Source organism: Phascolarctos cinereus, unplaced genomic scaffold (genome assembly GCF_003287225.1).
Source record: "Phascolarctos cinereus isolate Bilbo 61053 unplaced genomic scaffold, phaCin_HiC Scaffold_2;HRSCAF=192, whole genome shotgun sequence".
NCBI classification, from domain to species: Eukaryota; Metazoa; Chordata; class Mammalia; order Diprotodontia; family Phascolarctidae; genus Phascolarctos; species Phascolarctos cinereus.
The window spans coordinates 97,555,328-97,582,494 of record NW_027555625.1 but is presented as its reverse complement, the minus strand read 5'-3'; the positions used below and the strand labels follow the sequence as shown (position 1 = coordinate 97,582,494).

At 36.4% G+C, this 27,167-nt stretch overlaps 1 protein-coding gene across 21 annotated transcripts in view; it reads left to right on the top strand.

Annotated features, from left to right (window-relative positions):
* NRXN1 (neurexin 1) overlaps positions 1-27,167 on the top strand; it is a 1,404,735-nt gene that overhangs the window by 555,069 nt on the left and 822,499 nt on the right. For all 21 annotated transcript variants that reach the window (XM_020996244.2, XM_020996243.2, XM_078149514.1 and 18 more), the window contains one exon: positions 25,100-25,538. In XM_020996244.2, coding sequence (XP_020851903.1) covers positions 25,100-25,538 — 439 coding nt within the window. The remainder of the gene's footprint in view (positions 1-25,099; positions 25,539-27,167) is intronic.

The window sequence follows — 27,167 nt, the reverse complement described above, 5'->3', positions numbered from 1 at the left end:
TAAGTAATTAAGTGATTCCATAAGGATTCAAGAGAACATGGGCCAGACACTTAAAGACTGTGTGCAAAAGAAGCACTCAAAATAAATACATGGCAATCTTGTATACCACCAACAGCCTAATTAATCTATTTTTAGAAGTGATCTCCTGTCTAAGAAAACATTAGGTCAGCCCTGTCCTACATTTTTGGTCCATAAAGCAATGTGACCTTTAATTAGCATACACCAATGTTTTTCAGTACCATATACATATGTAGCTAGATTATTGTCTTCCATGCAAGATGTGCCAATAATGAGACCTTACCCATCACTACACAAGTGGTGCCATGTAAAATAAAATAAACGCTGGTTAAGCATCACTATATGCCAGGCACTGTGCTAAGCTATTTACAAATATGTCATTTATACAACACAAGATCCTTGAGTTCAGGCCCTATTTTCATTTTGTCTTTGTATCCTCAGCGCCTAGAACACTGTTGGCCATGTAGTATGTGCTTACTGGCTCAGTCAGTAAGCATTTATTTCCTTATTATGTGCCAGGTGCTAAGTGCTGAGAATAGAAAAAAAGGGAAAAGGAAGTTCCTGCTCTTGTGGAGCTCACAATGTATTGGGGAAAAGAATAATAATTGCTTAATAAATATTTGCTGTCAAAAGATCACCACACCTGTTAATGGAAACTTTGGTCATTTTGTTGAATTACATTAATCTGTATATCCCAGTCACTTCACTATCAAGAGAAACATATTTGGGTCAAAAATTAGAGCAATTCTCAAAGTTATTCTGTTACTATTCATATAACCTATAGAAAGAAGGAGGGAGCCATATCAAAATCCCTTGGTGTTTATGACAGCATAATCTCCTTTAGTAGGTTCTAATGTTTGATCCTTCAGTTCAATTCATCAAATATTCATTAATCCTGCACTACACTAGTGATTTGAATTGAGTTGGAGCCCTATAGATTTAAAGGCAAAAGAAAACCTTACCCTCAAGGATTTCATAGTTTACTTGAATCATAGAACAAATAAGTGGATATGTGAGAGTTTGTAGAAGAAACAGGAATTGACAGCTGGGGATATGTGGGATAGATTCAAGGAGTTGTTGGAATCAGAACTGAGCCTTGGAGGAAAACAAGGATTCTTGAGAAGGAGAGATAAGGAGGGAATATATTCTAGGCATGGGGTACAGGTTGTTCAACTGCATAAAGATAACAAATATTTGGTTAATTTTCAGGACAACTAATTGCCCAATTTTATTGGTACATCAAATACATGAAAGGAAGTCATGTTTGAAACAAGTCTGGTAAGGTGGCAAGTTGGTGTTGGATTGTGGAGGTTCTTAAATGCCACACTTATGAGAATATAAAATATTTTTGAGGTTTGAGGGAGCCATTGAAGTACTTTTTTGCACAGGAAATGATAAAGTTATATCTGTGCCTTATGAAGAGTATTTTGGCAGTAATGTGAAGGATGGATAGGAGAGGAAAGAGACTGCAAGAGAGGGATGCCAATTAGGAGGCTACTGAAACATTCCAGGTAAAGGATAATGTATATAGTACTAGAAAGGCAAAAATCATACATCATTCCAAGGTTACTATTCTGAGTGAGTTACAGGGAGATAATGCTTTCAACAGTTCCAGGAAGTATAAAAAAAGGAGTAGGTTTAAGGGAAATCATGATGAATTTCATTCAAACACTTAAAATTTCAAATGCCAATGGGATATTGGGGCAAATTGCCAATAGTAAGAGGGGATACAGAAGATCCTTGGAAAACATCTACAGTCAGAGAGCAGGACAGGGATGAGTTGTCATACAGGTAGAGGAGAGCTAGAAAAGTATTGCCCTGGAAGTGAATAGCAAAGAAAGTATTTAGGAGGTGATAGTATTTGACAGTGTTAAAAGACGTATGAAGTTCAGAAGGATATAACCTCAGAAAAGGCCATCACGTTGATAAGTTAAAAATAATTAGGTATCTTTGGGGTTTCTTGGGGGTTTTAGAAGATAGGCGAGGTCAGATATCAGATAGTTATTTTTAGGGGCTAAGAAATGTAAAGGTGGTAAGAAGACTGAGGTAGCAAGAGTAGATAATTCTTTCTAAACAGGAAAAGGAACGGGTAATAGTAACATGGATCAGGGAAAAGAGCTCTGGATTCAGAGTCAAAAGATACAAATTTTCAGCTCTGCTATTTGCTTGTGTTAACAAAGGGTAAGTCATTTAACCTCTTAGGATGTCAATTCCCACATTAGATAAAGGTGGATATTGAACTGAATGCTCTTGAGTTTTCTTCCTGGTCTAAGTTCTAGTCTCCTACTAGCTTTGCTGTAGGGGTTCAGAGAAGAGAAAGAGGAGTGAGGGCCAGAGTAAGAACAAAACCTATTATTTGTGTTTAAAATTTTGGGAAGGATTTTACATATATCAGATTTTTTGATCCTCTTCATGTCCCTAGAACACACAGAAATACTACAATTATTTTCCCCTTCATATTACAGATAAGGAAACTAAGGCAGAAAAATGTATGTGGTTTGTCCGTTGTCAAATAATAAATGTCTGAGGAGGGATTTGAACCCAGGACTCTATTAAATACAACACACTGGCTTTCAAATTATGAGCAGGAATTGGAGTGTGTATTTCCTTGGCAATTATAACTCCTAAAGGAATCTGAGATTTTTATATTCCCTTGTGTTTAATAAATATAAATCATCCTTTCATCTATATATACGTAAGTATATATATATATATATATATATATATATATATATATATATATATATATATATATATATGTATGTATATTTGTCCTAAAGATAGTAGGGCAAAACTTGTTTAAAATGCTACTTGCACTGAATAGCAACCTCTCTTTATATAAGCAGAAATGGAGTGAAGATAATCTAGAAGCATTTTACGTTTGTATCAGAGTTATAGAAGGTAGTCTGGAGAAATATTGGTATTTGGAATCTTTTATATGTAAAACGTGTCTATATAACTTCTTAATTCATTTTTTTAGGGCAACCATAAATCAAGTCCATCAAACATTTCTTGATACATAAGATGCTAGGTAGGCAATGTGGAATGTATGAAGACTAAAAGTTCATTTCATAGAGAAGAAGGAGGCATTTTGTGGTCTACAGGTTTTCATTTAATATACAAATCAAGAAATGGCTCTGATTTCATGTTTCATCACCCCTGTAATACACACGTGCTCTGCTGAATATTGGCCATCTGAGGCAACTTACTCAGAATACAATATCCTGGATAGTTTATCTTTACCAATTAATTCAACAAGCATTAATTAAGCACCTACTGGGCTGAGGAAGAGCCAAAGTTAAATAAGGCGCATCATCTCTTCCTGGAAGGAATCTATTTTTAAGTTAAAGGTGACAAGATATACAATGGAGAACATGTATGTTTCAAACACATATGTGCTTATGGGTTCATATCCTGCCTCAAGCACTTATGTACTTTTTAGCCCTGAGCAAGTCACTATTAGCCTCAGTTTCCTTGTCTATAAAATAAAGATAATAATAATGAAATATATTATATTTTATAAAATAAAAATAATAAAAATAAAAACCTGCCTCTCAGATTGTTATGAAGATCAAATGAGAAAAGCATTTTACAAACTGTAAAGTACTATAGCAATGCTTGCTAATATTTTTATGTGCACAGTGTCATTCTCATTTTATAAGTGAAGACAATGAAGTCCAGAAAGAATAAAGTCTTTGCCTAGGGTCATACATCTAAACAGATGGCAAATAGGCAGCAAAGCTGGCATTAGAACTCATGTCTACTCCTACCAATCCAATGGTGAGTACATCAGCACAGCTCTGGGCACTATGACATGCTGACTCCTCCATGTTGCTCTTTCCCTAAGAAGCATCTCAACCAAATCTTAATGTTCTTTCTGGTTCACACTGATAATGACCCTTTTCCAGATGTTCGTCCTTTTCCTTTTCTTGACTGGGAAAAGAAAAAGTACCCCAAACCTAACAATGACAAAACACAAACATATATATCCCAAACCAACAAAAAGGGGTCTAATAATCATTTAATACAGGATTTTAGAAATTAAGTCTTTGAAACATGCCCCTGGCTACCATTTCTACATCAACACATTAATACATTGTACAAGCCAGAGCATTTTGCTGTTATATTGCTGCAATACATTATAGCAGCAGTGCTTTGAGGACATATTACTGCAATGTATCATCAATGGAAGAAAGCTGTATGGTTAGCATGAGACAGCTTGGGGTCCTGCCTTGCTTTCTGATCATTTTAACTCCTCAATGCCAACACAGGGGATTCCCTAATTTAAACAAATGGTATGGCCCCCAGAGCAGGAATTCGTCATCACTCTTTTGCTGTGTACAGTACCCAGCATTCTGTTGACTCTCAGCAGATGTTATATAAAAATTGAGAGGAATAAACATAGCCTAATTGGAAATATTGTTAGTGCAATGGGTTAATTTACTCAATGCCATTCCCTTTTGGAAACTGCACTCCTAGTGAGAATTTTTGCAGAGTGATTTTGGGTGAAGTTAACATTTGAATTTCTCTCCCGGGCAGATATTAGTAGGCCTTAGAGAGCTGGAGGGAGTGGATGTTACAGTTTGATACCTCCTTTATGTATGCATCTAACCTCTTCTGTTTAAAGTTAATTTGATTTTGCCTACATAGTGAAGGAGCCCTGGGAGATGATTTTTTATTAGAGATATGCTGAACTATTCAGTTTCCAAACTTGCAAACCAAAGGAAATTGAAAAGTCCTTGAAGACCTAAGCTTTGGGTGTTTATCTTAACTGCTCATCAGATATTTGTCTTGACAGATTCTGAATTAGGCTGTGAGAGCTTGAGCAATTTTCCAAGTGGCATCCTTTTGGGATCATTTGACATTTTACATGACCTGGTGTGGTTTGTCAGCAACTCCTTCTCTAGTGATTATTCTTTGATTCATTGGATGAACAACAGGGAAAGGAGCAACTGCAGTCCTAAAGAAGAACTATTAAAGCAATCAGCATTTTTAATGAGCAGAGTAATACTCCTCCAAATTCCAGTACCATGAATGAGCCCTGACTGAAGGTCAGGATTTAGCCCTTTGCCATTAGTACTGAAAGTATCAACGGTATTGAAAAAACAGCTTTGTTAAATATAGAACACTTTTTCAATATGAGAATTAGATGTGCATTATTAAATACACATATGTGAATATAATATACATACCTTCATTGTTACGCATACACATGTAAAATTGTGTAGAGGAAAATGCATTTGATTAGGAATCAGAAGTCTTTGGTTCTATGTGCCATAGTACTTAGAATGCAGGGCTTAGAGGGAGGAAAATGGGTTCAAATCCCACCCGTGACTCTTACTAGCTTTATGACCATAGATGAGTCATTTAATTTCTCTAAGCTTCAATCGACTCCCAGCACAAGATAATTTAAAGAGTAATGGGTTTGGGTTATAGACCTCTGTTCAAATCTAAGGTCTGTTACCATGACATCTTGGTGAAGTCATTTCCCCTCTTTTCATTTCAGTTACCTCACATAAAATTAGCTAAGATCATATTGAGGTTCCTCCCAGGTCTAAATCCTATGACTTTTCATTTCTAACATTCTGTCATTATAAGCATTTCCATTGCAGAGTCTTTAATGAAATAAGTTGTTAGCATAGTAGTAGCCTTAGTCTTGGTGAATGATGTACCTAAGACTCTTAGAATGTCTGACCTAAAAGAGTACTTAAGGATCATCTAGTCCAATATCTCTGCCATCATTTTATAGAAGAAGTATCTTAGAGCAGCTAGGTGGTTCAGTACATAGAGAGTCAGGCCTGGAGTTAGGAAAACTTAGCTTCTTGACTTCAAATCTGGCTTCAGAACTTACTAGCTGTGTGACCCTGGACAAGTCATTCAACCCTGTTTGCCTCAGTTTCCCCACCTGTCAAATGAGGACATGGAGAAGACATGGCAAACCACTCCAGTATCTTTGCCAAAACATAATTTTAAAAAATGAAAACAAATGGGGTCATGAAAAACCAGACACAACTGCATGACTGAAATGACTGAACAATAACTTGGGCCTTGAGGTGAAATGACTCACTAAAAGTCACACAGTTAATTAGTGGAAGAACCAGAACTAGACCCAGGAGTTTATAAGGAGTAAGTATAATCACTACTGAAAAAGTTATCATATTGGAGTATAAGGAAGTGGGAAGAAAAGTCATCTGCTGCTAGAGCTGTTTCAGGCATAGGTATTATCTTCCCACTCCTTTCCTACTTAGGGAATGTTTGCATTTAAAGAAACTGAGTTCAAGTTCCTCTCCTCCCCTTTGCCTAGATGATTTGAAGGCTACATAAAAATCCATCCCCTGTGAATGTGTGTAGGTGGCTGTGGATGTATATGATGTTATCCCCCCCCCAAGTCTCACAAATTTCTTCTAAAGCAAAAGCACAATCTACTCATCTATTTTGGCCATCACCATCAGCCTATTGAGGGATTCAGTTACCAAAATATCAAGGAAAAATTGAAAACAAAGGCAGACAGAGGAGTTCCTTTATTAAAGAGAAGAGTCAATTCTTTGTCAGAGACTGAAACAAAAGAAGGGATAAAGGGTCATAATATCAAGAAGTCTGAGGTATAGAATAGGGAAAAGAGGAAACTCATAACAAATAGTCTCTGTTTTCCAAATATAAGACAAGGTCTTCTGCTAAGAGGGAGTTGGGGAAAGTAATATAGAAGATTTCAGAAGGTAATAAAATGTTTTGAACAGCTGCTATAGAGAGTGTGACAATTAGGAAAGAACAAACAGGAGGATTACTATGTAAGGACTCAGTTAAGTCAGTCAGTCAATCAACTAGCATTTATTAAGTACCTACTATGTTCCAAGCACTATGCTAATTGTGGAGTATAAAAGAAATATAATCCCTGCTCTCAAAAAGTTCCTATTCTAAGGAGCAGGGAATAGGGGGAAGACGAGGGGGAGGGAAAAGAGATGATACGAGAACAGCTATGTACAAACAAAATATCTATGTGCTAAATTGAAAATAATGTCAGAGGGAAGGTGCTAGGATTAAGACTTCTTGCAAAAAGTGGGATATAGTGGAGATTTCAAGGAATTCTGAGAAATAAGAGGTAGAGATGAGGAGAGAAAGTGTTCCAGGCCTAGAGGACAGTTGTGAAAATGCTCAGTCAGGAGATGGTGTGTCTTGTGCAAGGACCAGCAAGGAGGCCAGAGTCACTGAATCACAAAATACGTGGGGTTAGGGAGTAAAGTGTAAGAAGACTGCAAAGATAAATAGGAGCCAGGTTAGGAAGGGCTTTATAAACCAAATGAAAGGTTTTTCATTTGATCCTAGAGTCAATAAGAAGCCACTGTAACAGATTGAATGGATGGGGGAGTGACATGGTCAGACTTGTGCTTTAGTATAATCAATTTTACAGCTGAGTGGAGGATGGATTAGAGTAAGGGAAAGATTTGTGGCAGGGAAGACCAACCGATCAGCAGATGATCTAATAGTGCAGGCCTGAGGCGATGTGGGCCTGCATCAGTATGGTAAAGGGGTATACGGGAGGGATTTTATGAAGGTAGAAATAAGATTTGACAAGGGATTGAATATGGGAGAGCGGAGAGCGAGGGGAAAGAATAAGGAGTGGAGGATGATCTAACATGCACCTCAGGAACTGGGGAGGGTGGTGGTAGTAATAGGGAGCAAGCATTCATTAAGTTTCCACTCTATGCCGGATACTATGCTAGGTGCTGGCAATGTAAATACAAAGAATAAAACAATCCCTGGGAGAACTTATATTATATTTAAAATGAAAGACAATTTCAACTGAATATAAGATTAGAAATATAAATTTTCAGTGGGTTCATTTGGCAAAGCTATGACATTCTGCACCAAGTGAGCAGAATAAGAAAAGGCAGGGTTACCCAGGGTTAGAGTTTCTAGTGGAAATAAGCCTAATATTATAGTCTAGAGACCAATAATTGAATCCCATCTCTGACACTTATTAGTTATGTGATGCTGTCCAAAATATTCAACCTCTCTGAGCCTCAGTTTCCTCATCTGTAAAATGTTCATAAATATACTTGTACTTTATACCTCACAGGGTTGTTGAGCAGAAAGTGTTTTGTGAATCTCAATGTACTAGAGGAAAATATGGATGAGATAAATGGATGTTAGGATAAAAAGGCACGGATGGGCTATGATCTGTAACAGTGAATGGATTGTGGATCTATTGAAGTACATTATGCTATTCAGGATCATTGAAGCATTCACTTTGAATGGTTTTCCTAGAAGTAGGTATAGATTTATACAAATTCATCTCTCTCTCCTTGTTCTCTTTGTAACCAATGTCACACTTCTACAACATGGCAGGCCAGAGTAAGGGCAAAAGCTAGATAGTCCCCACAAGAATCCAAGATAGGTGACCTTGGCCACATTAGAACTGCTGTATCCCACTGAGCTGTCACCAGGAATAAATACATCAGTGATGTATCTCAAGCGGGTGTAGAAAGACTTCAGCAGAAACTTGAAAAGTCAAAACAAATACATATTTATCTTCTCCAGAGAGAGTGACTATCAGCCTGCTTTCAGAAAGATATTTAGGAACTGTGAGCCTTACATTTTTTACTGACTTCTGGGAATATTGTGCCCATGCCCCAAACTTTAACCTTGGGAACAATGCTTCCCTTGACTGAAAATACTAATTGCATCAGGCTTTTATTTGTTGTGTTTCTGTTGTTGGTGTTGCTTTGGATTAGCAATCACCAGGAGTTTGGGGGGGTAGAGGTGGGAGGGGGTAAGGTATATTTGGTCCAAGAGCCTTAACACATTAAATGCTTTTTGTGGGAATGACTTCACTAAATAGATAAGATAGCAAGAATTTTTTTTAAAAATTGTATTCTTATTCTATTTCTGATACTTGTTACCAATAGCAATCATGGAAGGAGTTTTTGCTATTTTTGCTATTATTGTGTTTTTGAAATAATCTTCAGCATCATGTTGCCTGTTTCAATATACAGGTGTTCCTGAGAGGATTATTAGGGCCTAGAGCACTATGCTGTATTGGTGGTGGAAAGAAAAAGAAAAAAGAAAGGGTTTTTTTAACCTTCCCTGTCTAAGAAACATAAATTTTATTTCAGTGAACCAATACAGTAAGTATCTTTATCCAGGAAGACTTTGTTAGAAGAAAAAAGCCCAGGTCACAAGAAATTGGTGACCAGTAATATGCACAAGGCATCATACCCTGGGTTTGCCAGCTGCAAGGAGAAGGTGTTAAAAAAAGAAATCTTTATTTAGGTTGTTCTGGGTCTTCTGAGTTTGGAACTGTGAGTTCATTAGTACAGGAAATTTCAAGTATGGAAATTCTCTCTGCAATTACAGTTTGATGACTCAACTTAAAATCTTAGCATTGCCTTGATCACTGAGCAGTGAAGTCACTTGCCTGAGATTACATAGCCAGCATATGTCAGTGACAAGACTTGAACCCAATTCCACCGGACTCCAAGATCACTCCTCTCTCCACTGATGCCATGTAGCCTGTCAAGGTGGTTCATAAATACCAATTTACTCCCACAAAAGCATTGCCAAGAAATTAGATGACAAGAGAAGAAAAGAAAAACAATAGAATCAGAATCACAGTAGTTACATCACAGAGTATTGGCTCCATAATTCACTATGCAGTTCTCATATAATACTGAACATTTTAATCATCTGCATTTATATTTTATCCCTTTATAAGAATGTGTGTTCTATGAAAATAAGGCCCTGTTTTTATCCAAACTGTATCAGTGGCTAACATATTGTTCTACCTACAATGCATATTTAATAACTTTGAGAAGGAGAGGGAAGGAAGGAAAGAAGGAGAGAAAGGAGAGAGAGGGAGGTAGGAGAGAGAGAGAGGAGAGGGAGGAAAGGAAAGGAGAAAGACAGAAATTCTGTGATTATCTTGGAAGGAAAAACATCCTAAAAGCAGAGATGAAGGCCTAGAAAAAAAAAACAGCTCAGGGAGAAGGAAGGGACTGCAGATGAGATGTCACTTTTACTCATAAGTAATAACATGACTAGTCAATGGCATTTGTAAGATCAATAGTAAATGATAGCAAAATAAATTGGAAGTCAGCCAACATCAGCATCAGACAAACTGTGACTCTTCTGATGACATAGTACAAAACCAGAACCCTTGAATAAGTCTATATACCATATGATAGCAATTGATAGGAGGCAAGAAAGTGGCCAACTGAAATGCATTAGTTCTGGGAAAATAACAGAAGTAGAGCTGGAAAGGAAGACAGCCAAACGTCTGTGAGAGAGAGAAAACCTTCAATTAGCCATCCTCCCCACATCCAAAAAGGTGAGCAGTTTCAATCTTGGTTCAGTGGCTATTTGCTTAATAGGACAGCTCTTTCCATCTAGAAATCAAACAATAAAAAACAGCACCAAAACAATTGAACTGTCAGGCAGGCTGCCAGGCCCCTAGTCAGACTAAGAATGCAATCTTCAGTTGGGTTTCTGCCAGAGAAAGAAGCAACTTTCAGAGGGAAAACAGGAAGAAGTAGAGGAAAAAAAAGAGGGGAGAAGGAGAAATAAAGAAATATATGAGTGATGAAGAAGTGGGAGGGGAATGGAAAGGAATAAGAATTTGTACAGCACCTACTACGTGTCAGACACTGCGCTAAATGCTTTTTTACTTTTATAAAAAAAGTATTTGATTTGAAGAGAAGATTAGGGTTGTGCTTTCAGGAAACTGCTCTTCTGAATGGTATTATGATTAGGACATCAGCTGAAAGCTAGAAAAGTATTGAAGGGAATGGACCAAAGAAGAAATACCAGTGAGTAGTGAGATAAAAAAGGCTTTCCCACCCAAGAATGTGAAGATAATGCTGATAAGCATTCTAGTATACAAAATAGTATATAGTCACCACATACAAACATGTAATTGTTCTCAATTTCTTTAAATGGAGTTTAAAATAAAAACCTTTCCATGTTCTCCCCTTATTTTAACAGTGTCTCTTGGGAGCAAATTTAGTGTTTTGCATTCTGAAGGGCATTTTTATGCTTGGATAATCAATCCTTACAGCCCCCCCCCTTTTTTATTTTCCATAGGATTCACATGAATGAATAAAGAATGAATGAAAAGCATTTTTAATTAGTAACCACATGCCAGGCGCTGTGTTAAACTCTGTGTATACAAATAGAAAAAGCAAGATAGTACTCGTTCTCAATGAGCTTACATTCAAATTAGGGGGACAACATATATAGGATGCTCACTGCAAGACAATTGAAAACACAATGTTCATTAGTAGGGCAGATGACAAGCAAGGTGCAGGGATGTTCAGGACATGTCAGTGTTCAGATGGCATATCAGTAAGGCAGGTGGTGAGACCCAGTGGTCTTTCCACTTGCCAGTGTAGGTAGTGACTCCCAGTTCATCTAGGCAATGTGAGCTATGGCCATGATTGATACATGAAAGGTGGGAAGCTGGATCATCCCCCATATCTGGCATCTGTCTTAATAGGTTTGCATAGAGGATGTCTAAAAGCTCATTTTGCTAATGATCTTTTTTTTCCATCAAATCAATTTTTGAAAAAGAAAATTGCCCAAACATTTTTATTACATTTATCAAATTTCCCAGATCTCAAGTGATCTCCAAAAGATGGAAGTTTTGGAGAGTATCAGCACTAGACCATATTTCTTTTTGTTTTTTGGAACAGTTTGAATTTTGGGGGTAACCAGAAGGAAAAATAACGTGGCTATTCTCTTGCATTTAAAGATAGGAGGGCTATTGGCTACTTTTCTTCCAAGTTTCTGAAGAAATTGTTTTGCATGTATTAATTTGAGGATTAGTTGTTGATTATTATTGTTACTGTTCCTGTTCATTGAAATGTGTGAAATTAGGGAGCTGAATCGTTTTTGTCTTAGATACTAAACTGCCTTTCCTTGGATTATCTGTATGTACATGTGCGCAACTGAATATCTGTCTTTATGTATTGTGGGATAGAAATGGCTGAGTCACTGTAAAGTCTCTGTAATTTATTGGGTACAAGAATAAGATAATCAATGTAATCAAATATCCTGATATATACCTATATATACCTATATATACCTATATATATATATACATATATATATACATATATATACCTATATATATATATATACACATACACATATACATACATACATATATACACATGCATACCTACATTAATTTTCTTATATGTATTACCACTTTTTAGATGCATTTAACACTAAAGCTGTAATGAGTATAATCTAATATTTCTCAGGTGATTCAGAGATTCTTGTGAAGAACATTACAAATCTTTTCAAGGATAGAGAACTTTTTGTAGTGAAAAGGGTACCAGACTATGAGATAGAAGACTTAGATTTGTGTTTCAGCTCTACGTTTACAAATTGTGTGACCATAGGCAAATCATTCACTCTTTCGGTGGTTCATCTATAAAATGAGTCAGATTTGTTATGAAGAAAATGCTGCTGCTAAGTCATTTCCCTTCTCTGGGCTTCAGATAACTGATTTAGATTTATAAATTTTTGAACATGTAAATCTAAATAAGTTATCAGCTTTGCAAACAACACCTCTAGAAAGGCAAATTCACAGCAAATGAATAATTCTGGTATGGATTTTGTTGGGTTGGTATTATTTCCCCCTAAAAATGGAATGAGGAGAGGAAACACCTAATAATAAAAAATGCATAAATGCTGCTAGAGTATGTAATATAGTGAACTAGAATCCTATTTTGGGATTACAATCACACTTCAAAATCACATCTCATTTTTTCAATTAAAAATAATCCAACTTTCTAGCCTGCAAAGAAGAATGAAGATATAGATATAGATATAGATATTGATATTGATATATTGATATATATAGATATATAGATATAGATATATTTATGTTAAGGGTTCAATAAATTGAGGGACTGGAACCTCATTTTGAATCACAAAAGGTCTGTCTTCACGGACAAGTTTGTGACATTTTAGATGCTGCTACTAGAAACCGTTTCTGGTGTCTATAATTTTGCAACTATTGGCAAAAAAAATGTATTTAGAAGAGCATTAAAAATGATTTCAATTTGGTGGAGTATTGGATAGGATATTATTTACAGAATGTCAGATACATTGTTGTATTTCTCTTGGTATAAATGTCCCCAAGCTCAATGTAATACTCATTAAGGCAAGACTAGGGATATTATTACATAATAAAAATTTCCAACAAAAGATTCAAGTCCTAGGCTTTTCAACTTTGACTTATGAAATGGTGTTTGTCACTTATGTGAAGTGAGTTGTCTGACTTTTTTTTCTCTATGATTCTGTATATTGTTGACCCAAAGCTACTATCATGCATAGTTCACAGGAAGATGAGTTCAATATAGCCAGATATAGATAGGAAGGTTATCCCCCTATGGTTACTTTGCTACTGCTGTTTTCCAGTCATGCTGCTATTTGGGAACAAAACATAGAGAAATCTCCTCCTTAGAGATTGCATATAGCTGTGTTGAGAAAATTGCTTTTTCAGAATAAGAATGATAAGTGCATTATATTTTGTACATAAAGTTTCATAGTGAGTGCTGCTAAACCATAAAATGTCCATGAAGGATAGAGAGTGTTTTCAGTACATGACATTAGGTAGCAAATGTGTAAGAGATTGCTAAAGATCCAGAGGTCTTTTTATTTTTCTTTTAATTGTGAAATTATTTTTTTTAATTGAGCCATAAGCCAAATATGTGTGTGTGTGTGTGAAAGCACATATGGATATATGCATTGTACATACATGTATATTACTAGGTAGTTAATCTTCTAGCAGTGGTAAGCTTTTCTCTACTAAAGTAGGCTCATCCTCACATGGCAGTGTATCTCCAAGCTTTTTTTAAATATATTTTTGATCATTCATGTTAATTTGGAATAGAAGTAAATCTGAAAATGATAACAATAATAATATAACACATTAGGGAAAGAACTATATATATATATATATATATATATATATAAAAATACATATATAATAAAATTTCTTGCTTCCTTTTTCTCCCCTGGTCATTCATTCCTGGTCATAGCAAAACAAATGTAACCCAGGCAGCTAGGTGTCACAGTGGATAGAGCTCTAGCCTTAGAGTCAGGAGGACTTGAATTGAAATCTGGCCTCAGATACTTGACACTTACCATCTATGTGACCCTGGTCAAGTCACTTAACCCCAATTGCCTTACCAAAAAGCAAAAAAAAAAAAAGAAAAAGAAAAAAAGAAAGGAAAAGCAAAAACAAACAAACAAACAAACATAACCCAAATCTTACCTAAATACGGCAGCTCTTAGAATCATTCATTTTCTTGGCAATCAGAATCCTTGAGAGGCAATGGGTAAAGTAGGTAGGACTCTGTTCTTGAAATCACGAACATCTGGGTTCCAACCCCACTTCAGGCACTGACTAGCTATGTGACCCTAGGCAAATGATTAAATCTCTCTGTGCCTTGGTTTTCTCAGCTCTAAAATGATGACCTCTGAAGCCTTTTAAAACTCTCCCTCTATGATCCTATGATTGTGACTTTAACTGAGTAACTAATGCACTACTAAAGGGTAAAGATGAGATTAAAAGAGATTTGCAAATGTTTTCACCAAAAATTATCAGCAGCAGAGCTGCACTTAAGGGAAGAAAATAACACTAAAATTTTAGTAAGTTAGCACCTACAGATATACCACTGAAGATATAGCTCCATTTGCAAAATATTCTACCAACAAGCATTTATTAAGTGCTTACTGTGTGCTAGGTACAAATGTAGGCCCTAGGAATACAAGGTCAAAAAATGAAATTGCCCTGCTCTCAAGAAGTTTACATTCTATTGGGGCAGAAACTTATACATATAAAAGTATTTACAGAATCAACACAAAAATATGATAGTACAGTATGGAGTCCACCAGAATTTTGGGGGGAGGGTCATAAAAGACTAATGTAGAAGGTGGTCCTTGAGCTGTAGAAAATAAGAGCTTTTGAAAGGTGAATGTGAGGAAGAGTGCATTTCAGCCATAGAGGGACAGTCAGGGCAAAGACATAGAAATAGGAGATAGAAGGCTTCTGTGACAGACAATATGAGGTTCAATTTGGCTACTCCTGGCTTGTGGGAAAGAGAGTAATAATATATAATAAAGCTAATAAAAATAGAGTAGGAATGGATTTTAAAAGCCAAACAGAGGAGAGAGAAAAAGAGAGAAAACAAGACAGAGACAGAAAGACACTGACAGAGGGACAGAGACAGAGACAGAGACAGAGGGAGACAGAGACAGAGAGGACAGAGAGACAGAGGGAGACAGAGACAGATAGAGAAAAAAAGAGAGAAAGGGAAAGAGAGAGAGATGTTTCTCCAATGTGTGTCTATACACATATTGTAGAGGTTAGATTTATGCTTAAAGGGAAAAATCACACTATGAAACAATATTTCCACATAGTAACATCTGCAAGACTGCTGTGCAGGTCAAAGAAAAATAAATCTCACATGTAAACTTCTCATGCAAAAATAGCCTTAAAATAACTTAATTCACATACCCATAATTGGCCTCTTTCTCTAATTTTAATATTTGCCTCAATATGCAAGTATTTTATTTTATTTTGTTGGGGGGAAGCATATTGTTATGGAAAATACAAGTCCCTTTGGATGACAGCCATAAAATTCACATTGAGACTATCCTTTTTCAAGGTGTCAGATGGCTGCTCAATTGTAAATCCAACTTGGGGACTGCTGTCACAGTCTAAGTGATGTCCCTTGTTGAACAGAAGACAGTATTTGGAATTAACATGATTAGATTCTGTGACTTGAGTATTTTACGTTGCCTCTAAATCAGCTCATTCAATGGTAGTTTATGAGCAGACACCATTTCATTTTCTTCCTGACAGAAAGCATTTCATAGGTGGCTCTGGAACTCCCAGGCCCCATGCCCTGCTATGTATATTTTATAGCTAAAGCACTTGCCTACAGAGAACCTCTATATAATGCTTCAAGTCTTACTGTCAGCAATGGGATAAGCAATGAAGCCTTGGCTTACTGAATCTTTCTGTCCCCATGTTGTCCAGCCAAACACTTGGCAGCAATTTCCAAATATGGTTACCTATCTGTAAGTTGATCAAATATCACTTACATCAGTAACATTTTCCACAGCTAAAGGCATATGTTTCCTTTATTCCCTTATTTGTTCTTAAATAACCATAATTATCACCTTTTTTTTTTAAAGATACCACCACAATGTGATTAGGTTTAGAGGATTATAGAAGTATAAATTTGTGTCATGAGGGATGGGAAATAATAGTAATTGATATATTTGATTTATTGATTTTTATGATGACACATTTTATACTGATTTAAGCTTTATAAAGCACTTTTGTCCCAGAGATCTTAAGATGTAGAGATTACTAGATGTGAAAGCTGAGGTTCTGAGTAGTTCAGTGACTTGCCTAAGATCACAGAACTATACAATTATAACGCTGTTTAAGCCAAAACAGCCAACTCGATATTTTCTGTATGCAGCATTCCATTTCAATAAACAAAGCAAAGCCAAGAAACCCGAGTTTCTGAAATGTACTAGCTCTGTGACATCGGGCAAATCACTTATAGGAAACTCAGGACTATAAGTTGTAAAAAACGTGTTAACCTGAACTGGTAGAGGGAGTTTCTTTACCTGGGATTTCCCTTTGCCAATGACATTACAAATCTGTTCCCCATACGCCTCCTCCCACTCACCTTTTGCTCCAGCTAAACTAGCCTATTTCCTTTTTTTCATACATCCAGTCACACAGTCACCATCCTAGTTCAAATCCTCATCACTTTGCCTGTACTATTGAAATAGTTGCCTAACTGATTTCTCCACATCTCTTCTTTCCACTACCCACTCCATCTTCTAAACAACTGATAAACAGAGATGCCAAAATCACTGGTCAGACATCTCCTTAATGCTCAAGAAACTTCAGGATTTTTCTTATACCACTGAGATCAAGCTTGTACTCTTCAGTCTAGCATTTCAAGCTCTCTACAGCTTGGCTGTAATCTCACTTTCTAGACCAGTTTCACAATCCCTTCCTTCTACCCCCACCCCAAATAAACACATTGTGTGTTTCAGCCAATCAGGCTACTTGACTTTCTCATTCCATCTCCTCCCTCCATGCTGAATGCTGGATCTGGAACGTTCTCCTTCCTCCTTTTATATCACCATCCTCCCCTCCAGGTTCCTGATTACTTCATATGTTATTGCTCTCACCTCACCCTCAATGCAGCTTTACTATTGACCAATAAATGTCTATATTTACTTCTCTGTGTACCTCCTGCTTCTCTCCAAGAGAATACGAGTTCCTTGAGGTTAGAAGCAGTTTCATTTTTGTCTTTGGCACCCTCATACTTAGCACCATGCCTGGTACCACACTTGTGGGATCAGATTGAATCGAATTAAGTGTCAGAAATGGGATTTAAACCTCACACACTCATCTCTAGGCTCTAAGTCCTCTGCTCATTTGATATCACCTATGTCACAAACAGAACAACTGTTCATCTAGAACCTCTGACCTTTTGCTGTTTCAGATGTGGCTCTGAAATGAACAAACCACAAGAAAATGCTGCTGTCATTATCATCCATGACAGGAGGAAAAATTTTTTAAAAGCAGTAATGCTTACTGTTAATGTAGTTCCTGAAGAAATTCACATAGGACGTCTGAGAAAGGGCTTCAGAAAATAACCACAACTTTAAATAGGGAGAAGGATATGATGAAAAAAAAAAGCATGCAATTGAGCTACTTTATGTTTAAGAAAAATCTATTTCAAGTGTAAACATGCCAAACTTACTGGAAAAGATGTTCTCCTTTATTTTCCATTTATCTTCTGGCAGGGTTACACTTTGCTTGAATGAGAGATCTTAATGGTTATCTAAGGAAACTTCTTTAGAAGTACAAGTAGATATTCCTAGTTGATCCAAAAGTTCATGGACTCTTTTTTTTTTTCCCACAGGGACATTTCTAAGCACTGCCCTTCTCTTAACTAAGGACTGTTGGCCTTATAACAAACGAAATAATTTGAAATCAGCAAAAAAAATTTTAAAAAGCTTAAACAAAAAACAAAAGCAGTAATCTGTCAATAGGTTTCTACTACTTAGGGCTTCTTCACCTTTTTTTTTTTCTGACACAGACCCCTTTGGTAGTCTAGTAAAGCCTATTTTTTTTCTTTTCTAATAATAGCTAGCATTTGCATAAAGCTTAAAGGTTTGCAAAGTACTTTAAAGATGTTATCTCACTTTATCCTCACAAAAATGCTGATGGGCAAGTGCTATTATTATCCCCATATTTTTTACTTTCATTTGTGTTCTAGAGATCCTAAAACTTGGAAACAGCTGAAATTGCTTCATCTTTAGAGCAGAATTTCTGTTTTGGAGAGGTTTGAGAGTTATTAGGATTAGAGAAAATGTCTAGTCCTCCATTGTATTGGTCACATGACCACAAACTCTTATTATCCCCATTAAACAAATGAAGAATTTGAAACATATAGAAGTTAAATAACTTGCCTAGGGTCACACAGCTAGTAAATGTCTAGCTGAATTTGAACTTAGATCTTCCTGACTGCAAATCCAGCACTCCATTCACTGTGCCACCTAGTTGCTTATTTTTTTTAATAATTAAAGGTGATGCTAAATTTCATTTAGAGGTTTGTGAAAATAAAGATGTATTTTTCCCACTCAAGCTCACAGATCCCACAAACTCTATCCATGGGCCCCTGAGGATAGGACCCTAGGTTAAGAATGTTGTACATTAACCAATGTTTTCCATCTCAAACCGTACATCTGTGCAATAAAATAGGTAAATTCTCTTATAGGGGACTATTTTGACAAGGATCAGCCACTGTAGATCAGAATCAAAGAGGGGGATATAAGATAACAGAAGGCTTTCTATTGTATCTACCAAAGGGATTAATCTTTAGAATAAAGAAGACAGAAGAATAATAAAAAATTCCAGTTACTAGAGAAGTAAAAAGGATGCTATTTGAGCACAAAGCTCCTCTTAATGAGGTCAGTTCACTAAGCCCAGACAAACTACATACTAGGGTCCTAAAAGAGTTCTATTGAGTGTGACTGCTGAACCATTATCAATGATCTTTGAAAAATCTTGAATAGTAGAGATGGTATAGGGATAAAAAAAGATAAATGTCCAAATCTGAGAGAGAGAGAGAGAGAGAGAGAGAGAGAGAGAGAGAGAGAGAGAGAGAGAATGCCATAAGAAATTATAGGGCAAAGAGCTTGACTTTGATTTCTGGAAAAAATTCTAGAACATTTTGGGCATTTAGAGAAGGAAGTGGTGGTTATCACAAAAAGCCAGCATGGCTTCATCAAGAGTAGGTCATATCAGACAAATCTCATTTCCTATTTTAGGAGCATTACCAGACTAGAAGGTCATAAAAATGTTACCTAGATTTCAACAAAAAACACTTGAAAAAGTCTCTCATAATATCTATATGGACAAGATGGAGAGATGTCAGTTAGATACAGAAATTATTAAATGACTGAAACCAAGAAAGCAGTTAATGAATTAATTAGATGAAAATCTCTACTCCTGTGATGCTAGCAATCTTTCCTTCACCATGAATGTATGAATAAAAACAAATGTATTAAGTGCTTACAGTGTGTCTATCATTTTGATAAGTGCTGGGGATATTAATACAAAAGAGAAATAGTCCTTGGTCCCAAGGATCTTACACTTTAAAAGAGGAGAAAACACAAATAATTCCCATTAAATTATGGAAGCTATACTTATATTTGAAGGTGATGCTTTACTGGGAAAATACCTAATACATTGCATGATATAGTCTGTGTACAAAAAACATCTCAGTTTTGATTATATTTTGTTGTTGTACAGTCATTTCAGTCATGTCCAACTCTTCCTGACCCCATTTGGGGTTTTCTTGGCAATGGTACTAGAGTGGTTTTTCATTTCCTTCTCTAGTTCATTTTATAGATAAAGAACCGAGGCAGATAGGATTAAGTGATTTGTCCAGAGTCACACAGCTAGTAAATGTCTGACGCTAGATTTGAACTCAGAAAGATGAGTCTTAGTGTTCTATCCACTACGCCACCTAATTGCCAAAAAAATTTTTTGGTCATTTTAGTAGCCATAAATGTAAAGCCTTGTAATTGTATTTAACCTTACAAATACAAATTGGGAGGAGAGGGAGGGGTGGCATGGTTGGGCAGCAGATGACTGAAAAAATAAAGATTTGTGGATTTAATTGAAAACAATACGATTCAAGAAAGTAAATGGCATTTTGGTAGGAAGATTCTTAGTATCCAAGATAAAAGACAGGATTTATAAAACTGAAGAACTAAAGAGCCCACAGAGAAGGGTGCTTAGGATGGTGAAAGATTTTGAGACCTTGCCTTATGAATACTGGTTGAAGAAATCAGGGATTTTTCTTCTACAGAGTAGAAGATTTAGGAATGACAATCATTATCTTTAGGTTTATGAAGATCTTAAAAAAAATGTCTGGATAACATAAGTATGGTAGGGTATGTCACACTGGGGATTCCTGGTCAAGTATGGATTAGACTATAAGACTTGTTAGTGCCTTCACTGATAACTGTGATACAAGGAATTTTTGAATGTTGTGATACAACCTTCCTATAAACTAACTATGTTGGTTAAAAAACTAGGGACAATAAAAAGCAGTACAACACCATTGAAAACTATACTGGGAATGAAAACTTGATAGGAAAATTCAAACTGTTATTAATCACAAGGATGTGCTAGATTGATTTAGTATCTTTCCTCTAAATCTCTACATATCAGAGAAGTGGGATGTAGTACCTTGAATTATTCTCAGAAAGAAAATAACACTCTGATGCAACCCCCAAATCCCACACTAATGTGCATCACTTCACTTCAATTCAATAATTATTCCTTAAGTTCATGATACTATGTATTGGTAATACAAAGGTAACCCTGCCCTCAAGGGTCAGCCATCAGAAGGATCCTGTTGGAGGATATATCATATGAGCTGAGCGTTTCAGGAACCTAGAGAGTCTAAAAGATGGAACTGAGTAAAGTGCATTCCAGGAATGGGGTACAGTTCATGCAAAAGCATGGAGAAAGGAGATAGAATGTCAAGTCTTGAAAATAGCTAATTGGTTAGTTTGGTTTAAATATAAAACAAATTAAGTAGAGCAATATGAAATGGTGAGAAAGGTAGAAGAGAACCAGATTATGAAGGGGGCCATTATATGGCAGTAATATAATTCAATACTAGGGCCACACAGAAAGAAAGAAGTATAAATGACTCTTTGGGACTAAAGAAGCCATCTTTTTTAATTGAGACCCTCAGATGGAAGAAGCAAAAAGGATGTCTGCTTCTATTGAATCTTTGTGCTACCACCTCCATGTTATTTTAACTGAACCATGATCAGTTCACTTTAAATTTCAGCCTTACTTTGGAAAAGTCAGATAATTATGAAATCTGGGTCAGATGCAGTAGTAGTATAAATTTGAGAGCTATCAGCATACTAATGACAGCCTAAGCCTAAATTGGCTTGCTGTCTCCTTGAGTTTCTTCAGATAGAATACAAGATAAGAGAGAGAGAAAAAGAGAAATTATGGTGCTCAAATAAGACAGCCTTCTAGGAAAGTGTCTGCCCTCTGAGAACTTAGTTCAGCCCCTCCTGCCTGTCACTCTAGGAATGATTTAGATATGTGCCAAGGAAACTTTCAAGTGAGAAAATTTCCAAAGTACTGACAGTCCCCAACTCAGTAATGAGTTGTCTCCGATGTTCATTGTCAACTTTGGTAGTTTGGAAATTGGAATGCATATCCCTTGGGAAAGAAAGTTCTAAGAGGAGAATCAATTTCTAGACTAGACCACGAGTCTACTTGACATAGAACACAGTGAAACAAAATCATAGAAATAGCCTAAATTCTAGGTTCTGGGAATTGTGGCTTATGTGACAGTTTTCATCTTTCTCTCTTAAGTAGAGGACTGGCCTTTGGCAAAACTTAGGAATAGGCAAAGTTTTTTTCTTTGCCCCCCCCCTTTCATTTCAGTACCCTTTGTAAACTCCCATGACTTTGTCTTCATGCCTTAGGTGCCCACCATATTTTCATTACACCCTCTAAGCCAGCCAGTTTTCCTCCCAAAGTGTTCAATGATAGCTACCTTTCCTCTCTCCAGCCTCCCAACAAAATTCCTATTTTCTTAATGCAGCTAATCTCAGTTGGTCTTAGCAGGTTTTAAAAGTTTTTTTTTTTACTATGTTTTATTGCAGATTTCTTGTATTGGGCTGAGGGGGTTGAGGGCACGGAAACAGAATGTCATCATTTATGCATACATGATTCATTTCTAAATAAGAAGCATTAACTATATTGTCTAAGAGCCCTAAAGACAACTCCATATATTGGTTTCTATGAAAAGTTCATGAAAATCACAATAATAAATATTATGTAGGTTAAAAATACTTCAACAATCTTTCATTTCATCTATGGGAGTTCACCCTTTACAATGTAGATCACTGTCTCTCTCTGAGTAAAAGCTCTTTGGGAGCTCATCTAAGCCTATATATATATATATATATATATATATATATATATATATATATAAAATCTATCTAGAATGTGTGGTGTGTGTGTATATATATATATATATATATATATATATATATATATATATATATATATATATATATCTCATCTTGTAGCCAAATCTGTGTGTGTGTGTGTGTATGTGTATATATATATATATATATATATATATATATATATCATCTTGTAGCCAAATCTGTTAATAAGCTTTCCCAAATTAGCTGGCCTGGCCCTAGGACTAAAGGAATACAGTGCATCAAATAGCCCATAATCAAAACATCTCCATTTTGGTAGGAATTTTCAGTTAGCAATATTCTAGCTTAGTCTTTGCAAATTAATCAGTTAATAAGTAAGCATTTATTAAAAGGTTACTATGGCCTAGACACTGTATGTAGCACTGGGGAGCCAAAGAAAAAGCAAAAAAAAAAAAGATTTCCTACCCTCAAGTACATAGGTGAGACCCTATGTACATAAAAATATATTTAAGATACCAAGTAGATGGTAACCTTAGAGTAAAAGGCTCTGACAGCCCATAAAAGGCCTTCTGCAAAAGGTGCCATTTAAGTAGAGTGATAAAGGAGGCCAGGGATTTTAAGAAATAGAGGTGAGGTGGAAGAGTGTATTAGACATGTAGAACAGACTACAAAGGCACAGAGATGAGAGAGAGAGACTTTCAAGTAGAACAAGTAGTCCAATATGGCTGGACCATAGAGTACCATGGAGCAGCTACAAGGTTGTGAAAAGCTCTGAAGGCCAAACAGAGGAGTTTATATCTTATCCTGGAGGTAATGGGAAGCCACTGAAGTTTACTGTGAAGGCTGATGACATGGTTTGACTTGCACTTCAGGAAAATCACTTTGGTAGCTACATGGAGAATGGGTTAGAGTGATAGTAAGAAACCTTGGTCTATGCCACAATAAGGCATCAGAAGATCTTCTTGGCAGTAGCCTGAAATACTCTCAGAGAAATTTGGTCTAAAGGTAGCACGAAAGCAAGTTCTCTATAACTTTTTAATTTCCTAGAGAGGTCTTCAGAGAAATGCCATAAGTAGAATTAATTTTCTGGTATCGAAGACTTCCCCTTGCAAGAGAACCTTCCTTTGGCCTAAATGAAATCCCTCATGCTAGGACTCATGAGGTTAATTTTTTCCAGAAACTGTTCAGTGTTCATGTTTTATTGAATGAAATAATTCACATTTTCTTGATGATGAGGCTAGGAAGGTTTCCTTCATGGTGAGACAATCAGAAATTCTAGTTGCAAACTGAAGTCTCCGCCAAGTCTTTGCTAGAAGTGGAAAAAGTGCTTGACTTTTAGCCAGCAGCCTGTGTCGAAATTCCTCTCCTTCCGTTTACCCCATATGAGACACTGGGCAAATCACTTCCCCTCCTTTTTCCGGTCCCAAATATCCTCATCTGCAAAATTATGGGTGGGACTAAATTGCTTCAAAAGTCCCTTACAGCTATTTTGAGAAATCTAAGAAACAAGGTTGTTCTCTGCTTTGCCTAATCGTCTTTTGACTTAGCTATAATAAAAGCTAGAGAACAGCTTTGCACATGACAATAAGTAGGATTGTTTTATTTGGAGTCCAAAAAGTGATGAAAACACAGGATGCCATCATCCTTAAATGTACATTTTCCCATGGTAAGCTGAGACTTAGCTCCTTGAAAACTGGCCAGTACAGAGCAGATTTTGCCCGATATTTGTGTAAACTGAATGTGATGTAGAACACCTGCAACACAGGTTGACTGGATTTACAGGGAACCATCATTGATTTATTTAACATTATTCAAACAGATATTAATGCAAAAAAATTTCACCTAGTGTTTTGCATCATTGATATAATGTTACAATGTTTCTCAGAAAATCTAAGCTATTTGCTACTTCAATATTGTTTCTCCAATGTGATTCTGTTATAAATCTAGCATCCTCATTGCACTCGGTAAAGCACCTGCTTTTTAGGGGAAATAATTTTGGTTGTGCCTGACCTTAATATATTTAGGACTCAGAAATGCATAAGTTGAACACTCAGCTTATGAGGAAAAATCTTGGGGAGGGAATGCTCAAAGGAACAGAGAATTTAATGACTAATATCAGCAAAATGGAATATGCAAAGAAGGCTTTTGAACAATAAAGGCTGCAATGCCAATTTAAGAACAACAGCATAAATTATAAGCAGATTTGTTCAAATTGTTTGAGTTAACTCCAGGAGCGTGTGTGTGTGTGTGTGTGTGTGTGTGTGTGTGCGCTATTTGAATTAAGTTAACTGGATACAGTTGAATATTAGCAAGGAAGGCAGCTATATCATATAAATTCAGAATATTTCTAACTCCAGGTCCAAAGGGGTCTAGAATTCCACCAATAGAGAGATGCATTCCTTTAGACATACCTGTCCCTGTAAGCTAACTAGCCCTCAGAAGGGTTAACTGTACAAATATAGATTTCACTGGCCTAGTGAATTTCAAAGGGTAAAATGACTGGTAACTCTTTCTCATAACTATCCTCTGCTTACAGGTTGTATATAAAAATAATGATGTCAGGCTGGAATTATCTCGGCTTGCCAAACAAGGAGATCCTAAGATGAAGATACATGGAGTAGTGGCGTTTAAATGTGAGAATGTTGCAACATTGGACCCAATCACCTTTGAGACACCAGAGTCTTTCATCTCTCTCCCAAAATGGAACGCCAAGAAAACAGGCTCCATATCGTTTGACTTCCGTACCACAGAACCTAATGGGCTTATCCTCTTTAGCCATGGCAAGCCAAGACACCAAAAGGATGCCAAAAACCCGCAGATGGTAAAAGTTGACTTCTTTGCTATTGAAATGCTGGATGGCCATCTCTACCTGTTGTTGGACATGGGATCAGGTACCATCAAAATAAGAGCTTTGCAAAAGAAGGTGAATGATGGAGAATGGTATCATGTGGACTTTCAGAGAGACGGGCGGTCAGGTACTTTTCTAATTTTTTCATACTCTTTGTTGTGCCTCCCTTTCGCTAAGAATCAAAACAAGGAGATATTGAGGATTCCTTGTATTTATAACTTTAGGGTAAAAAAATCTCTATTAATATTCAGGCTGTACAACGTGATTGAAAGATTCAGGAGTTTCTTCATCATCCTGCTTGGTTACCAAACCCAAAGTGAACATTTTCTGGAAGTTTTCTTTTTTACTGAACATTCCTTTTGCATAATCAGTGACTAAATCTTAGAAGAATATTTATCTCAAATTTCTTTTTTCAAAACTGGAAGTCCCTTAGTTGTTGATTATTATTTACATTATTTCATTTTGAAGTAGTTGAAATAGCCTCTTGCAAAAAGATAAAAATAAAACTGCCCAGAGATTGTCACTTCTGTGATACAGCAAACATTTTGACCAAGGTTGCCTTTAGGCATAGGCTGATTGAGTGGCAACTGTGTCCTGTGATTTAGAAGGCCCTGAAAAGGTGTCAAAGTACTTACTGATGTGTGGTCCCATGCTGTTTTCATTTAATTTGGTAATTGTAGACTTGCTAAACCAATTAAAGAGAAAATGGCTTCCCTCCCCCACCAAAAAAAAAAAGTGTTTCAAGAATTGGTGCTATTATCAAGAAGGATTCAGTTAACCAGACAATTGCCAGATTTCCATTTTGTGCTTTATGGTCTCAGGCGATGAGTTATATTGTCCTAGAGTCTAGGAAGACTATGTCTATTTTTTCTAAATGATCCAGGTTTTCCACAAATAGTCTTTTCTCCTGTTTTTAATAGGTATTCAATCAATCCAGAATTAAGTACCCAATATATGCTCTTAGCACTGTGCCATCCAGGACTTCACATTCTCCTAGGGTGAATACAATGTGTGTGGGTTTACACTAATAAACAGATGAAGCAGGGAATACCTCTTGGATAAAGTAGCACTTGGGTTGAGTCTTGAAGGGAACTGTGGCTTCCAAGAGAGAGAGGTGAGGAGGGAAAGCATTGGGGGTGAAAGACACATGGAGAAGATACCTAAATTTTATACCACCTGTATACTAGTCTACTTGGTTTCCATTGTACAAACATGGCTGACATTTTGGAGATGACTGGAGAGCCTCTCAAAATGTCTCTCCCATCCAAGGCTGAAGGTTTCAGAATCTTACAGAGCTTTAGTTTTGTTTTGTTTTTTGATAGTTTTTATTTTTGTTTTTAAAGTTCCTTTTCCTGCGGTTCATTTTTAAAACTAAATGTTCCTAGGAGGAGCAAGTCATTGAACTCATTTAGAGTAAGGTGGAGACAAGGAGGCAGTGAGGCCAAATACAAAACTTGTTTGTTTTTTCATCAGAGCCCATTTTGATTATTCCACTATAAATGGTCTGAGCCACACCTGGAGAAATGGCCTCAATAAAGTAAAAATCTCAATGGTATCCAACTAGCCAAAATATGAATTTTAGCAAGCAAGGTCGCTATTCAATCTATGCTTGAGCACTAGAAGCATAGATTTTAAAATACTCAACTTTAGAAATGTTAATCAATGGCCCTTTATTGTGTTCAAGCTAGTGGCATGGTAAATCAGCATTAATGTGAAAAATATTTGCTTAGATTTTATAAAGAGTAGAATCAAAAAG